Below are 16,541 nucleotides of genomic sequence, written 5' to 3'. Positions count from 1 at the left end.
GCCCAATGAGCGCGGGGGGTGGAGATACAACGGCCAATTCTTGGCCTCGGGGGCGGGACTAAGGGCTGAGGGCGGGTCTTGGGGCGTCAGAGGACCAATAGGGAGCTCGACGTGGGGCGGGGCCCCTGTGTTGGCGCTACCGTTTGTCCTCTTCGCTGCTCCGTAGTGACGAGATTGCACTGGTGTTGCAGGAATCTGGGCTTAGAACTGGGGATTCTGCGGTGCGGCTCAGCTGTCGGGGGAACTGTGGTGCAACCTCTGAGGGCTGGGAGGAGTACACGTGGATTAGTCATTGCTGGAGCTTGTCGCGCGGTTAACGAAGAGCGGTCGATTAGGAACCTCAGTGATTTTATCTCTGTTGAACTCGATTTGAAAGCTGGATGATCCCTCCTGTCACTCTTGAGTGGTCCGAGACTGGGGGTTTGAGAAAGCGGGCTGAGGTTACGTGTCTCCCGATACCTGGGTGAGGGCGGAGGTGCCTTGCTGCGCGGTGGAGACCGCGGCGGGTGGGGGGAGGTCTGGGTTTTTCCTTCTTCTGCTCAGCCATGTCGCCGGCTCCAGCTTCAGCCCAGGCTCCTATGTCGGTCTCCCTGTTTGATCTCAACGTGGATGCCCCGGTCCTTCGGGGCCTGAGCCTGGTGACGCGCCCTCCTGGGGAGACTCTGGCCCAGGCTCTGCGGACTTCCTGCCCAGGTATCCGGGAAGATTTGGGGTGGACCCACGAGGAACGTGACAGGGCTCTTTGCAGCTTATTTTGCTCCTCCAGAGAATATTCAGTTTGGTATTCCTGGCTTAGTAAGAGCTCTTGTTGACATCTCTTTCCAAGGGATAAAATTTATCTTAAATTCATTCAATCTCTATGTTGTGTCTAGTACAGGCCCCTGAATTTATCTCCAAATAAGTCTCTTGCCATTGTTTATGTCTTGTCTTATTAACACCACTGCCTGCAAAAACACTTCAAAATTCCTAGGTATTTTTCCAAAATTCCTAGATATACTCCAAGTTTAACTGGATTCCAATCAAATCATTCCTTCATGCTGAATATGACACTACATATTATTTTATTTTGTACAATTTCCGTTTGTCTCTGGCTATGTTTTTTAACCTTTTTTTTAAAACTGCACACTGTAATTGGAAATGAAAGCTAAAAAATTGGCATTGGGGGAAGTGATTTTTGCTCAATTAAAAATAACTTTACCAAAATATATTTTCTGCAAGATTATCTAAATCTCTTTGGTTAAATACAATGCTTGATTTATAGTCATGTTGCACATCTTTTCAGAACTATATTTATTGTATAAAGTGGTTATTGTGCCATTTATGTCATGATTACTAGACTGTAAATTCCTTGAAAGCAAGGAGATGCCATCTCTTTATTTTGTATCCTCCTCTACTTTATATATTAGATACTTGTTATAATTCCAGGTACTATGGATTCGGGCTCCCTTTCCACCTGTAATTACCCTTCCCTTATTTAGGTTCAGAGGAGAGAGCAAGCCCAGAAAGAAAACCTCTCCAGGGTCCTTTGGATATTTCAGGGAAGTTACTTTGCTCAACCTGTGACCAGACCTTCCAGAACCACCAGGAACAGGTAAAAGCTGCCAGGTACAGAACTAAAGGGTGGAAACAAAAGTAAAATGGTGGGTGAGGAGAGGTAGGTATTTGATATGTCTTTAATGAATAAAGATCCATTTTTTCAAAAGATCCTCACCCCAAGGGTACGTTTATTGATTTTAGAGAGAAAGGAAGGGGGAGAGAGAGAGAAACATCAATTGGTTGCTTCCTATACATGCCCCAGCTGGGTGTGGAACCCTCAGCCTAGGTAGGTGCCCTGACCAGGGATCGAACTCACAATGGAACAGTGCTCCAACCAACTGAGCCACCTGGCCGGGGCTAAAGGTCCATGTTTTGAATAAGGCAATTGGTGTAACCTGGTCATACTTCCTGGTGTTGTCCCTGGTCCCGGTAGCATAAAAGGCTAGGCTGGGGCATATTTCCATATTCTGCTTCCCTCATTGATTCCTACCAGAGGGAACATTATAAGCTTGACTGGCATCGGTTTAACCTAAAGCAACGTCTCAAGGACAAGCCTCTTCTGTCTGCCCTGGACTTTGAAAAGCGGAGCTCCGCAGGTGATGGCTGGTGGGAGACCTTTGTGGGAGTAGGACGGGGGGGTGGGAGAAGACCCTTGTTTAGGAGCTTGTGGGAAGCTGAAAGTTGGAGCACCGAACTTGGGTGTCTTATGTTTCAGGAGATCTTTCCAGCATCTCAGGATCAGAAGACTCAGACTCAGCCAGTGAGGAGGACTTGCAGATACTACAAGAGGAGAAGCCTGAGTTTGAGAAGTCTAACCGATCCCGAGGCTCCTGCTCCCATCGGGTTCTTTTCCAAAACGCCCAGGGCCAGTTTCTTTATGCCTATCGCTGTGTCCTAGGCCCTCGCCAGGCAAGTGACAGCACAGGTTGTATGGTTAACTCCAACCTTTGGTACACTCAGCCTAGATTCTTCGCTTAGCTCAGTCCATTTCTCACTTCTTCCCCTTCTTCCTGTTGGGTGTGAGTATCGAGCTTGACATCACACTCTTGGATTGAGCAGCCTGGGTTTTGGAAGGGTCAAGTGTAATGGAATCAAGTTTGGAAACAGACCAACCTGGGTTTAGATTATGGTTCCACCACTTGATCTTGACTACCTCTACCAGCCTCCTTATTTGTAAAGTGGAGACAAGCCTCAGGGTGGTTGTATGAAATGAGATGTTGCTTGTGAAGCATTGAGCACAGGCACTTGGTTTCTTACTGTCAATTAATGTGACAGATGTTTGTCCTGCTCCTCTGTTGTCAGGTGCCCCCAGAAGAGCCAGAACTGCTACTACAGAACCTGCAAAGTGGAGGTCCTAGACACTGCGTGGTACTCATGGCTGCGGCTGGGCACTTTGCCGGTGCCATTTACCAAGGGTGAGAGGGTGCTGGGTGGGGTTATGGACGGAGTGGATCCTGCTCAGCTGGGAGTGCCAGGTTTCCAGTACTGAGTCTTTGTTGTCTGCAGAAGAGACGTGGTGGCACATAAGACCTTTCACCGCTACACAGTACGGGCCAAGCGCGGCACAGCCCAAGGACTTCGTGACGCCCGGGGCGGGGCCTGTCGCTCTGCAGGAGCGAACCTGAGGCGCTACAATGAAGCCACATTATATAAGGTAAGTTAGGCATCTAAGATCTGGTGGTCCACGAATGCACATTTTCAATTCATTAGTTACAGTAAAACGGTTGAATCTTGTAACTTCCAGTCTTTGCTATTTCTGGGTAGACAAAGGTAGAATAGGACGGATCCCCAGGAATCTTGGTCTTTTCCTTCTTCTTTCTGTGTTCATTTCTACCTTTTACTTCCTATACTTGGGGCCATTTTTTGGTTGGAGATTTAAAGATAACAAGTGAAAAGATACAGGACTGAGTTGCTCTGTTCTCTAGGACGTTCGTGACCTGCTGGCAGAGCCAGGCTGGGCTAAGGCGCTGGGGGAGGCTGGGACAGTATTGCTGCGTGCCCCCCGCTCTGGCCGGTCCTTGTTCTTCGGAGGCCAAGGGGCACCCCTGCAACGGGGGGATCCCCGGCTTTGGGATATCCCCCTCGCTACCCGCAGACCCACCTTCAAAGAACTACAGCGTGTGCTCCATAAGCTGACCACCTTGCACATCCATGGTGAGCCTTTGATCCTGACCCCCAGGCTCCCTAGACCTTCCTGTACCTTCTAACCCAAAGCTCGGGCTCTCGTTTCTGCATCCAGATGATTTCCTAGTTCTCGGGCTGCAGCCCAATCACAGCTTCATTGAGAAAAGACCTGGACTGGCTTCTCCTCAGCTAAAGTGGAGCAATGTCTTTTGTTTTACGGCAGGAGAAGACCCCCGGGAGACAGTCAGGTTGGCCTCGCCTCAGACACACTGGAAGACAATGAGAGAGAGGAAGAAGGCTACCAAGGAAGAAAACAAGGTCCCCAGTGACGAAAATGAGGCGCTGGGGCAGAACGAGGACTCTCCCGAACAGGGTTTGAACACCATCTGTCAACTCTCAAGTCTCTATCTGGGCATCTGTCCCAGAAATGCAATAGCAAACCCCCTGCTCTGTCTGGTTCATAGATGAGCCCTTACGCAACATTCACACGGGTCTGATTATAGTATGGGATATGGGGTAGAAGTTACTGAGACGTGTTTAGTGACCTTTCCAACTCTCCTGTTACTGCTCTTGTTCCTTGATATATTACTAGTACTCAGAAAAGTCTTTTTTCTAGCCCTTGGGTTGTAGGCCTTATTGGATGCTGAGGACGGCTTCCCTGGCTGCACTCTTGGCCTGCGTAGCTGTCACTGCTCCTATGCTTTCCTCTGTGTGCACCATCTAAGGCTGCTCATGGGCCAGTCTAGGGACTTTGTTTCTGCCTAGCTCCTCCTGGACTTGCCCTCGTTTGGGCTGAGACCCTCATTTCTTCATGTGATACAAATGGATTTAGCTCTTTATGTGCTACTTTATCTTGGCTGACAATACAAATAATTTTATTTCAAAGTGACCTGTATTATCTCTGTATGTACATTCTTATGCATCTGGGGCAGCCCCTACCCTTCCACCCTCTGCTTTTTCTTCAGATGGATGTAACATGTCAAGTTTTTTCCTAGGTTCAGGCTCAGAGGGAGAAGATGCCTTCCAGGTAGAGTTGGAGCTAGTAGAGTCGACAATTGGGACCCTGGATCTTCGTGAGTGTGAAATACTGCCCAAGCGGAGGAGGAGAAAAAGGAATAAGAGGGAGAAAAGCCGAGACCTGGAGACTGGAGCACACGTGACCCTCCCCCAGCAACCTCGAGAAGAGGTCTTCTCACAGCCAGCTAGGGCACAGGCAGCCCCTTCGGAGCCTTCCCTGGAGGAGGACAAGGTCCCCGGTCATTCAGAGCTCTGGGACATGCTTCTCGCTGCTTGCCGAGCTGGAGATGTTGGGATGCTGCAAACCTGGCTAGCTGCCAGCCCCATAGACCCCGAAGTTCTGTCTCTGCTCAGTGCCCCCTTGGGCTCCGGTGGCTTCACCCTCCTGCATGCAGCAGCCGCAGCTGGGAGAGGTTCAGTGGTTCGCCTGCTGCTGGAGGCAGGTGCTGACCCCACCGTTCAGTAAGTACGGGTCCCCACGCTCAGCCCTTCATATAGAGAGGATGATCTGAGGGCTAATGTTGGCAGTGGCTACTTGACAGTATTCTCCTTGGTCTTGTTATGGGGTGTTTGGAGATGCACGAGGCAAGCTGAACCCGTCTGGGGGGTTTTCACACCTAGGGACTCCCGGACCCGGCCACCATATGCCGTCGCAGCTGACAGATCAACACGGAATGAGTTCCGAAGGTTTATGGAGAAGCATCCAGATGCTTATGATTATGGCAAGGCTCAGGTCAGCTGGGAAAGGAAGAAGCAGCAGAGTGGGAAGGCATCATAGATCCTGGCTGAATCTTTTCTACTTTCTTACTGTTTTACCAAGGGTAGTTTGTATAGGCCTTACCTCATACTTTCCCGGAAATCCTCCAGGTGCCAGGGCCACTGACACCAGAAATGGAGGCACGGCAGGCTATGCGGAAAAGGGAGCAGAAGGCAGCCCGGCGGCAGCGGGAGGAGCAGCAGCGGAAGCAGCGGGAGCAGGAGGAGCGGGAACAGGAGGAGCAGCGGCGATTTGCCTCTCTGAGCGACAGGGAGAAGGTGAGGCCGGAGGTCCTCTCTTCCACCGCGAGACTTCCTTGGAGGTGTAATCCCTTTCCAGTGTGCAGCTGTCACTTGTAGGGTACGCTGTCCACCCTTGGAGGCTTGTCCTTAACACAACTCCTCTCTCCCTTAGAGAGCTCTGGCTGCCGAGCGCCGACTAGCTGCCCAGTTGGGAGCCCCTGCCCCCCAGATCCCTGATTCTGCAATCGCCAATGCCCAGTATGTGGAGAGGCGGGAGTGATGGGTAGACTATAATGTTGGGGCGAGTCGAATGAGTGCTTACGTAGAGAGCTTGTTGAGGGGATTTGAGGAGTTCTTTGAACCTCTGGAGTGAAAACAGAAATGGCAAGAGGGACGGAGAGAACTTGATTTGGAGAGTTCCTGGGGTACCTGTCCATCCGTTTTTCTTCCTCTGTTCAGACGCTGCTGGAGCTGTGGGACATCCCTCCAAGGCCTCATTCCCTTTCACTACCTTGACTTCTCCTTCTGCTCCACACGCTGCCTGCAGGAGCACCGCTGCCGGGCCGGGAAGCCCTCCTCCTGACCTCTCGTAGCTCCACCTGGGGTCAGTGCTAGACCCTGAGGGGGCACGTTCACACTGGTCCTAGGCTGCTTCTTCCCCGAGAAGCCAGAGTATTTGGAAGATTAGGGCGAGAGACACTCAGGAGCCAGGGCAGAGATGGCCACAGAGGTGTGTGGAGCTGGTACTGTCTCTGGAACTTTAATTACAATAAAGTTTTTGGTAAGGGAACTGCACTTGTTCAGTTCTGGTGGCCTTTGGCTCTTTTTGGCCACTGTGGCCAACGCCAAGGAATCCTGCCCGCTCCATGTCCCAGGTCCAGGGGTTACCTTTCTTTCAGTGCCCACTTAACTCCATTGGTTGGGGGGCACTTGGTGTGTCATCTGAGAGGGAATAGATATATGTCTTATGCAAGGTGCTATTGAGGATAGGACTATCCAGGAATTGGATTTGGGGTTCGGGAGGCACATTTTCTAGCTCCAGCAATGTGATTTTGTTGAGAGCTCCACTAGGAAACAGCAGGGGTCTTGGCACGTAGAGGGTCTGTTGTGGCCCCCTCTTTGTCCAGTACCGGCCCAAGTTAAACCCATTGATCCAGACTTGGCCCTGGGGGTAGGGAGGAGAGAGGGAAATAAATGGGCAGTTCTCAAGGTGGTAGAATCACCCCCTTTTGGGTTTGTAATCAGAGGAATAATTTCTGATACCCCTTCCATGATTTTCCCGGCTTGCCACCCCCAACCCCAAACCCTCCCTGCCCCCACCCCCAACCATCAGCAATACCTTGGTCCATCCAGGTAGAAAGAGAAATGTGTCTCCACCTGAGTCTAAAATTGAAAATGTTGTAGAGTAGAAGGTGGGGCCGGAGGGAGTTTGAGGATGCAAGCTTTTTGGCAACTGGAGGGGAAGCCACCACTTTACCAGCTTATCAATTTTCAGAGGGAACATCAGCCACTGGGTAAGGATCGTTTGCCCCAGAAGTGGTGCCTCTAATAGGCCCTGTGAAGAAGGCAAATGAAAATTCAGCACTCAGTAACCTCTAAGGTGAAAGGTTCCCTAATTAAGCCCTGAGATGCAAATAGGAGCCATGTCCACATCCCCACAAGACACTACACTTTGCTAAGGACGTGGCTCTTGCTTTTCTCTCCCATCAGGTCCCTCTCTTTCCAAAGGAGTGTGGTCCTAAGGACACGGCGGAGAAGGGACGGGCAAAGCTAGCTCACCTTGAAGTCACTGTTGTTGGACCCAAAACTGAGCCTCCCCATGTTCTCCAGCAAGACATCCAGCTTGGCCCCCATCTTCCCCGTCAAAAATAGTTTGTGTTTTGTGTTTCGTTCCAGAACACCCTGAAACACCTGTAGATAAGAGGATCTATGAGGGGAAGGGCTCAGCATCTAGTTCCCGGCCACCAAATAGAAAGCCACGCTAGGACACTTACTTGGAGCGCAAAGAGAAGGCAGCCCATTTGTCAATTACCCGTCCATTCCAGAACCTCACCCCCAGTCAACTCTTGTCCCAGCTTATCCCTGGGCCCCCCGCAAATGTGGGCAGGCAGTGGGAAAAGGGAGACAGGGGAACTTAAGGCTGAAAGGTGCTTGGGAGGAGAGGAAAGTGGGCCTCGCAGGTAGCCTGGAATTAGGTGCATACCCCATCCACCATCACGTAGGCACGGTCATGAACTCCATTGTTCGGCACCCAGAATTGTGTTGGCTCAAAAACAGTGTGGCTTAGATGGGTCCGGTACAACATGAAGCCAAGGTCCTGGGTGTGGAAGATGAGTATTTAAGATAAACTGCGATGCAAATGGTACTGTGGGGAAGACGTGGAGCTCAGGGACCTTTGGCTATAGCGGTTGTGGACGGTTGCCGTATCTACCAGATGTGAGATTACACCTTACCTGCTTGACAGCCTCAAAGGTCATTGGCAACATTGAATAGATGGGCCCTTGGGGGCACAGGAAGTGCAGAAAATCCAGCAAATATCCATCCTATGAGAATAAGGGGATGGCCCAAAAAAAAAAGAAGAAGAAGGGGGTAGTAACAATAAAAGGGAAGTTTCAGAATAGGGAGCAGACAGGATAAAGGGCTACTTCGAGATTAATAGGATAGAATCAAGTGATAGGGAGGAGCTTACCAGGTACAGGGTCAAAGGTCCGAGCATCATCTTAGGGCTTGGGGGAGGTAAAGGTCCCAAGGGAATTTCCTGAAACTGAGCCCAAATTCTGTCAGGAGCCATAGAAAAACCATACAACTCCTATTTCAAGACCCTAGCACAGGGTTCTTAGCCTGGGGTGCAGGGAACAGCTTCAGGGGCCATAAAGATCCTGTGATTGTGCACATACTGGTGTGTATCTCCCCAGGGAGTCCCATTTGGGCAAATGAGAAATGCTTCTATGGGGTGCTCACAGGGCTCTGTGGTCCAGACAACCACAAGTAACTTCTGGGAACCCTTTACAAACAATTTAGGCACTCTCTTCCCCAAATTAATAAAAGCCTTTAGGGCTTAATGAAGTGGTAGGGCACCTGGCTGATGACATTTCGAAGAGCAAAAAGCTTAGGTGTGGCGTCCCCTGCTTCAGATATTGGTGCATCATAGTCATAGCTGGTGGTAATTGGAAGGAAGCGCCCCTTCTCATCAGCACCTGTCGCCATCAGAGGGGCAGCTGTGGCCATATCCAGCTTTCTTCCAGATATCCTAATCCACCCAGCCTTCAGATTCGAATTCCTTGCTAGGTCCCTGCTTCCACCCCTCACACCATCTGGACTCACCATTCCAGTATCCAAAGTTGGTACCTCCATGAAACATGTACCTGCAGTGAGGGGAGGTGGAGGGAAAGGCACAAGCTGACCCATGGGATCTGAACTTGCATCCCCAGCACCCAGCTCCAGATTCACGGTGACCCCGTGTCGGCACTTACATGTTCACACTGGCTCCCAGCTTCAGCATGTTCTCCAGTCCTACAGTTACAGCTCTCACAGACCGTGTGGAGTGGTTCTGGCCCCAGTAATCCAGCCAGCCGGTGTAGTACTCCGAGTTCACCTGGTGGGAGTGAAAGGAGTCATAAGCAAGACGGGGTGGGGGTAAATGTACTCAACCCATTCCCAACCCCAACTCTCGCCTTAACTGCCCTCCCTTCTGGCTTCTCACCAATGGCCCGTGGGGTTCATACAACCTTTGCAGGGCAAACAGTTGGGTCATGTTTTCAGCTGCAGAAAGGAGGCACAGGTGAAAAAGACGTCACGGAAGAGGTGCCCCTTCCCCAGACTCCACTCCTAACCCTTGCTCAGGAGACCTGGGCCAAAATCTATAGTGGTGTAGAGTCCATTCAGAGAGCCACATTTGAGTCCTTCAGGCCCATCCGTGGTAAAGAGCAAGATCTTCTCTCCCAGCAGCGCCCGGAAGAGCCCAGCCAGGTGCCTCATGTAGCTGAAGTCGCAGGCCCTATAGCTACCGTATTCGTTCTCCACCTGCCAGGAGAAAGGAAACGTGGAGCTCAGCCGGGAGGTGGAGAAGGTTCGGCACCCCCGGCACCTCCTTCCCCTTGCCCAGTCAACTTTCCACTTGTACCTGAATGCTAATGATGTTGCCCCCATTGTGGTAGAGCCATGGATATATCTTGGGCAGCAAGACCTTGAACCAGGAGTCCACTGCGGCAAGGAAGTCTGAAGGAAGGGGCAGCGCTCTGCTCATCAGGGCACCACCACCTCCACAGTGCCCACCCCCAGCACTGACGCCAGCGGCTTCATTCAGGGCTGCCTGAACTCCGGCCGAAGTCTGCGCCCCCCTTGTCCACGGCTCAGTGTGGGAAGCAGTGATTCTTATGAGAAGCAGCTCTCAACCCTAAGTTCTTATATATCTGCACAGCAAGAAAGTTTGCGCACAGGCAAACTTAAAGCATTGTTTCTTGTAAGTTTATTTTTTAACTGAAAGAAAAATGTTAAACATGTTGTTGTGGGGTTACTATCATGTGATCCGTGTACACTCAAGATCGCTGTGAAGTAGCACGGTAATTTACAGAAGGGTAAGATGTCTAACCCACACCACAATGTACCCCGACAGTCCCGGGGACCTCAGTCATCAATTGAACGACCATTACATTAGCTGTCATGCCTTAAATTCTCAGCCGCTATTGTGATGTTTGTTGATTCACCCTCATAGTCTTCCTGAGTGTTATTACCTTTGCCTGACACTTTTTCCTCACCCTCCTTTACCTAGCCAACTCCAACTCGGTCTTCAGGTCTTAACTTATATTTCGCTTCCTCAAGAAAGCCTCCGATACCCCAGATTTGGGTGGATCCCCGTTACACACTCTCCTGTCATGTCATACTTCTCTTTCAAGCACATAACCAGTTGTAGTTAAGCATGTGTTTCTGTAACTGCTCTCAGTTGCTCCCCCGGCTAGTGAGCAGGAGCTCTGTCCGGTTCATTTACTTGGTCCCTATCACTGAGGACAACTCCTGCAGATAGCACATTTTCAAAGGCAGACTTGATGAAAGATATTTTGGAGGATATTTTTGTATTCTTAAAAGATTTAGCCCTGGTTGGCGTGGCCCAGTGGATTGAGCGCTGGCCTGCAAACCACAGGGTCACTAGTTTGATTCCCAGTCAGGGCACATGCCTGGATTGTAGGCCAGGTCCCCAGTGTGGGGCATGCAAGAGGCAACCACACATTGATGCTTCTCTCCCTCTCTTTCTCCCTCCCTTTCCTTTTGCCTAAAAATAAAATAAAAATAAATTTTAAAAGATTTAATTCCTTTATATTTTGTGTGTTCTGTATAAAGGAGGCCCAGGTTTTATTGCCTTCTTTAATCCAAGCATACATTGAATTTCATTCAACAAGTACTTGTGGGTGGTAACTAAGCACCACGTACTGTTCTAGGTGTTAGGGACATTGCATAGGACAAAATAGACAAAAATCTCTGCCTCTGTGGAATTTCCTTTCCAGTGAGGGGAGCAGACAATAAATGAAGAGGTAAAATATGCAGTGGGTTACTGCCATGGAGAGAAAGTAACGCAGAGAAGGAAGGTGTAAAATGGTGCAGTGGGGGAGCCCAAATGTTCAAGGGTGGCCCAGGGAAGGCCTCGCTGCGAAGCTGATCTGCCAGAAGCCCCGGGGGGAGGTGGGTGTGAAGAACAGCAAGGAGGCCAGTGTGAACCATGAGGCAAGCAGGCATCAGGGAGGTGACTGGGCCAACTGGGTAGGACCTAGTGGACCATCTGAAGGAATCTACAGTTCATATTCTGAATGAGATGAGAACCTGCTGGAGAGGTTTAAGCAGAGGAATGACATGATCTGATATATAGTTAAACGTATTTTAACAGGATCACGTTGGGTGCTGTATTGAGAATAGACTACATGGGGGAAGGGCAAAGAAGGGAAACCATTTAGGAAGCTGTTAAAATAATCCAGCTGAGAGAGGTGGTTTGGACCAGGGTGGTGGCGGTGGAGATGGTGTGAAGTAGTTGAATTCAATATATTTTGAGGGTAAAGCTGACAGAATTTTCTGATGGATTAAATGTGGGGTGTGAGAAAAAGAAAGGCATGAAGAATTATACCATAATATTGAGTCTGATAAGCTGGAAAACAGATTTGCCATTAACTGAGATGGGGCGATTGTCGGAATTGCTGGTTTCAGGAGGTAATAACATGAGTTTAGTTGTATCATTACAAGTTTTAGATCTCCAAACGCAGAAGTCAAGCAGGCAGTTGGATACATGCCTTTGGAGGCCAAAGGAAGGTCCTGGAGACAACATATTTCAGAGTCATGAGCTGTAAGATGGAATTTAAAGGCATGCAAATGGATGAGCTCACCCAGGGCATGAACACAGAAAAGAGAAGCAGCCAAGCACTGAGCCCTGAAACACTCAAGCATTTAGCCAAGACTGAGCAGTGGCCAGAAAGATTGTAGGGAGGGAGGCAAAGACGAGAACTGTGGTATTGCGGAAGCTGAGAGAAAAATGTATTTCAAAGGAAAGTGATCAGCTGTGCTGATCACTGCTGATTGGCCAAGGAGGATGAGGCCTGAGAAATCACCATGGAGTTAATAATAAAAAGGTCACTGATTTTCTTGAGAAAAACAGATTGCATGTTAGTGTTCCGTCAATACTTTATCTTTTTAAATGCATTTCATAGTCAGTTGAGTTTGGGAAATGCCTTAAGGAGCATAAAGCTCTCCAGTACCCCGAAAAGTAGAACAGCAGCTGGAGAGTCCTCAGCAGATATAAAGGGGTACCAGAGCGACCTTTTTAAAGATAAAGTTAATCCCTTGCTCCAATGACTTCCTATCTGCACCTGAAACGAAATCCAAACTTCCTGAAACATTAGGCACCTCAGAGCTTAATGCTGAGTTCATCTTTTCCTTCTCTACACCCTGCCCCCACGTGATGTCTCGGCACCCATAGATTTAAGTGCCATCTTTAGCTGGCACTTATTCCAAAATTCAACTCAGACCTCCACCTAAGCTCCACACTCACATATCCCATTACTTACTTCAATATCCTGACTTGAGTCAGAAATGATAAAAATTGAACTATTTTCTCCCCCCAAACGTCATTCCTTTGCCACTCCTTGCCTTCTCTATCTCCTCCCAGTCAGTAAATAGCACCGCCATCTTGACTGGCCAGAAGCTGCATTCCTTTCTCCCCAGACCCTACTAGCACTCTCCCCACCCCCACCCTTCCCGTTAAAATCTATCAAGAAGTGCTGGTGATGTCACCTCCAATCTATATCCCAGTTCTGCTCTCTTCTCCCCATTTCCTCTGCCACCACCGTAGTGCAGGAGCCACTGTCTCCTCCACTCCAGGCGCAGTCTCCCAGCGGGTTTCTTCGCCATCACTCTCACCGCCCCTCCCGACATCCACCCTCCACGCCCAGGCTGAAGTCATCTGAAAACAAATCCAATCACGTCACATCTCTGGTTAAACTCTTTGAAAGGCTGTCCACTGTATTGAGAATAAAATGCAAGCTCCTTACAATGGCCTACAAGGTCCTGCATCGACAGTCACCATCCATCTCTAATTTCACATCGCACCACTCTCTCCCTTACCCACTGTGCTCCAGCCTCGCTGGCCTCAACCCTGCCCTGTCCTTTCCCATCTCTGGGCCTCAGAGTACCTTGTCCCCTCTGTCTGGTTGTTCTCCCCACTCTTCATATGACTAGAGCTCTTCCTGGTCTCTGATCAACAGAATGTCATCTTTTCAGAAAATATCTCCTGACCTCTCTACCTAAAAGAGGCCCTCTCTATTATTCACTATCTCAACTCCTTGTCTATTTTCCTGTGTGGTATTTTTACAACTCGCAATATTACAGGTTTGGGTTTCTTTAAAAATCTATTTCTTCCGCTATACTAGAAGTCCTGCTGCACAGGGACTGGGTGGGTCCGGTTCCCCAGTTTCTAGCATTCTGCTGGGCGTGAAAGAAGCAATATGAGCTCCAGTTTGGGGATGCTCTCTTCTGTTTGGGGCACCCAAGTGACCCATTTGTCATTGTTGTTTGCTTTTTTCTGTGTTAAAAATTTTTTTTAATTATTTATTTTTAGAGAGGGGAAGGGAGGGAGGAGAGGGAGAGGGAGAGGAACATCAATGCAAGAGATACATCAATCAGTTGTCTCTTGCACGCCCCCAAGTGGGGACCTGGCCTGACTGCAACCCAGGTTTGTGCCCTGACTGGGAATGGAACCAGCAACCTTTCAGCTCACAGGCAGGCAGGTGCTCAGTCCAGTGAGCCACACCAGCCATGGCTATGTGTTATTTATTTATTTATTTAGTCTCGACTTACCTGGATCTGAGGTTCTCAGACGAATGTTAGGTTTACGAAGCAACCAGGCTGGGAGACCCCCCTGACACAAACATAAAGACAACAAAGAAGCTTGTGGGTTTTGTTGTCTGAGAAGAAGTTAAAAGACTGTACTGAAAGTGGCCCTAGAGGGTGGGCAGAAGGGCGTAGCCCAGGAACCCCATCTGGGTGGCTTTGGTTCTATCCCTTCTCCAACTAACTCACCATCTCCCACTCTGCACAGATGTAAGGTCCAGGTCTCAGGATGACCAACAGGTTCGCTAAAGATGCCTCATTCAGAAATGCAATGAGATCCCGGCTGCCATTAAAGTTATAGACCCCAGGCTCTGGCTCATGGTAGTTCCAGGGCACGTAACTGAGAAAGGAAGAGGTTAACAGGGCCCAAGGCGGGCATGGGGAGATGCCCGGGAGGTATAAGGGCTCCTGGCCTTGCAGGAAATCTCCAGGAAAAAGCTGTCGAAAGGAGGTCCGGGCCCACCCTTCCCACCCTTTGCCTGGAAGTCCTGGAACTCTACCCCCTCCTCATACCCAGCCAGTGTTCCTGTCCCGACCCCCCTTTTTAAGGGGGTGGTAGGAAGAGTAAATCCCATCCCTCTCCTGAGCCCCTCTTACAACTGTATGGCGTTGAGGCCACTCATTCTCATTTTGAAAAGCCGGTCTGCCCAAAGCACCCGAGGTACCCGAAAGTAGTGAAGGCTGCCAGACACGTAGCGGAACGGAGCCCCGTCCAGGAGGAACCTATCATGATCCCGATCCACTACGAACGACCGACTGTCTGCCTGCAAAGGGAGAGATCATGCACAGTAGAGGTCTGGAGGAAGCGGGGTGGGGGGGGGGGGCGGAGGCGGGGCGGGGAGGGAGCGGGGTGGGGGGGGCGCGAAGCGGGGGCGGGGGAGTGGGGAGCCGGCCGCTGTTCTGCTCAGTGTTCTGTTATTTTTCACTTTCTCTCCTACGCCTCACCGCAAACTAGTTCAATCCTCTCATCTTACCTGGGGCAGCAGTAGCGTCAGGGGCAGCAGCAGCAAGGAGGGAAGACCGAGCGGCTTTTTGGGAGCCATGGCGCTTAGACGGCGGCCCAACTGTCACGTGGCGGATTCCTGGGAGGAAACTTCGGCGAGCAAGGAGGGGCGGAGAGCACCTCAAGTTGCCAGGCAGTTAGCTAGCCTGGCTTAGTCTCCGGCTACTCTACTAGTTTGGAAAATCCTCTACATCTTGAACCAGTTTTATCAGCGACACCTGGGAGCTTGTTAGAGCTGCAGAGTCTCAGGTCCCACCTCAGACTTACAGAACCAGAATTTGTATTTTAACCAGATTCCAGGGGATCGTAAGCACATTCAAGAGTGAGAAGCAGTGCTCTACTAGACTGAGCTCCCTAAAGGTTGGGGGTGCCTTGTGCATCTCGAATCCTCAGCCTCTAGCACCAGGGCAGGTTAAATCTAGATGACTGTCAGAACGGGGGGCGGAGGGGGGGCGGTGCTAAGACAGGGTCAGAACCAAGGGGAACTGCAGGAAGATCATCCCAGTCATGGGCAAGGGAGGCAGTGGGGAGGTAGGTTACAAAACGTATCTTTTTTTTTCCTGGAGAGCCCTATTTAAACACCACCCGGGATATTCCATCTTCTCTGGATGTGCACTCCTTTTCAATTTACCCCTGCCGGCCTGCACAAAGAGGGGTCAAGGACAGCAGCTGGGTGCCCAGGCTTAGTAGGAATTTGTGAATTTCCATTACTCCTGCCTTCACAGTCCCAGGTGTGGGATGTGAGGACCAGGGTAATAATAAAAGTAATAACAACAACAATAATTCTGCTTGACACTTATTGAGGGCTATGCATCAGGTATTTTGCTAGGCAGTACACACATCATTTAGTCTTCAAACAACTTCATAAGGTAGATAATTATCATTTGCTTTTTACAGACGAGAAAATTGAGGGACGGAAACATTAAGTAGCCTGTCCAAGGTCACATAACTAATTTAGTAGAGGTGGAATCAGAACTAGACAATCTGTCCTCATGGTTCATGCACTTAACCTTAGGGACTAGCCTATCTATTTTGTAAGTAGGGAAAGTGAGGTTAAATGACTTGTTCGCGGTCACACACCCTGGTAGGCTTTATTAAACGACCAGATTTAGACCTTCGTCTGGTTCAAGAGCTTGAGCTCTTAATTAGCGAGACTAGGGTAGTGGGATATGGGCCGGAGCCCCCAGGGTTGTACAGATCAGAGCTCCAGGAATCCAGCTGGCCCCCACCTACTCTTGGGCTGGACGGTAGTCTGCCACCCAGCGCGCCGGAGGTATGACGCCTCCTACCTCCGGCATTGGGAAATGGAGGTCCTGGGGGCCTCGGGCCGGGCCCGGCTTTGCTCCCCCTTGCTGTAGGTGCTTTCGTCCTGACCCCTGCTGAAGGCCAGGAGTGGAACCTTCACTCGGGTCCCCGAACCCGTCCCACCACAGGGCTAACCGGTCCGCTGGTCAGCTCTGCGCCCCCACATCGCCCGGATGCCCGGCGGTTGCTA

General features: G+C 50.2%; 2 protein-coding genes across 11 annotated transcripts; one reads left to right on the top strand and one right to left on the bottom strand.

Annotated features, from left to right (window-relative positions):
- Nucleotides 1–165: 165 nt before the first annotated feature.
- On the top strand, nt 166–6,471 carry ANKZF1 (ankyrin repeat and zinc finger peptidyl tRNA hydrolase 1). Its single transcript, XM_028508878.2, has 13 exons — nt 166–693; nt 1,479–1,591; nt 2,030–2,132; nt 2,252–2,445; nt 2,839–2,951; nt 3,043–3,190; nt 3,462–3,690; nt 3,884–4,033; nt 4,656–5,139; nt 5,299–5,410; nt 5,545–5,712; nt 5,849–5,934; nt 6,136–6,471. The coding sequence occupies exons 1-13, from the start codon at nt 546–548 to the stop codon at nt 6,257–6,259; spliced, it is 2,172 nt and encodes a 723-aa protein (XP_028364679.1). The 5' UTR covers nt 166–545; the 3' UTR covers nt 6,260–6,471.
- Nucleotides 4,630–16,537, bottom strand: GLB1L (galactosidase beta 1 like). Of its 10 annotated transcripts, XR_004902508.1 has the most exons (18): nt 16,336–16,528; nt 15,018–15,125; nt 14,641–14,807; nt 14,233–14,383; nt 14,011–14,071; nt 9,800–9,894; nt 9,525–9,699; nt 9,380–9,438; nt 9,150–9,271; nt 9,001–9,041; nt 8,755–8,873; nt 8,366–8,440; nt 8,130–8,219; nt 7,880–7,993; nt 7,456–7,587; nt 7,016–7,231; nt 5,519–6,841; nt 4,630–5,415 (listed from the first exon to the last, which is right to left on the bottom strand). XR_004902508.1 is itself a non-coding variant. In XM_028508880.2 (17 exons), exons 2-17 carry the CDS (start codon nt 15,084–15,086, stop codon nt 6,572–6,574), a joined length of 1,956 nt encoding a protein of 651 aa, XP_028364681.1. In that variant the 5' UTR covers nt 15,087–15,125; nt 16,336–16,528; the 3' UTR covers nt 4,630–6,571. The 10 variants fall into 10 exon arrangements, 8 of the variants coding, with proteins under 8 accessions (XP_028364681.1, XP_028364680.1, XP_035878717.1 ...); XR_004902507.1 differs by having other exon boundaries at nt 15,018–16,505; XM_028508880.2 differs by having other exon boundaries at nt 4,630–6,841.
- Nucleotides 16,538–16,541: the final 4 nt, after the last annotated feature.

This window comes from Phyllostomus discolor, chromosome 4, assembly GCF_004126475.2.
Source record: "Phyllostomus discolor isolate MPI-MPIP mPhyDis1 chromosome 4, mPhyDis1.pri.v3, whole genome shotgun sequence".
In the NCBI taxonomy this organism is placed as follows: Eukaryota; Metazoa; Chordata; class Mammalia; order Chiroptera; family Phyllostomidae; genus Phyllostomus; species Phyllostomus discolor.
This window is presented reverse-complemented; position numbering and strand designations above follow the sequence as displayed.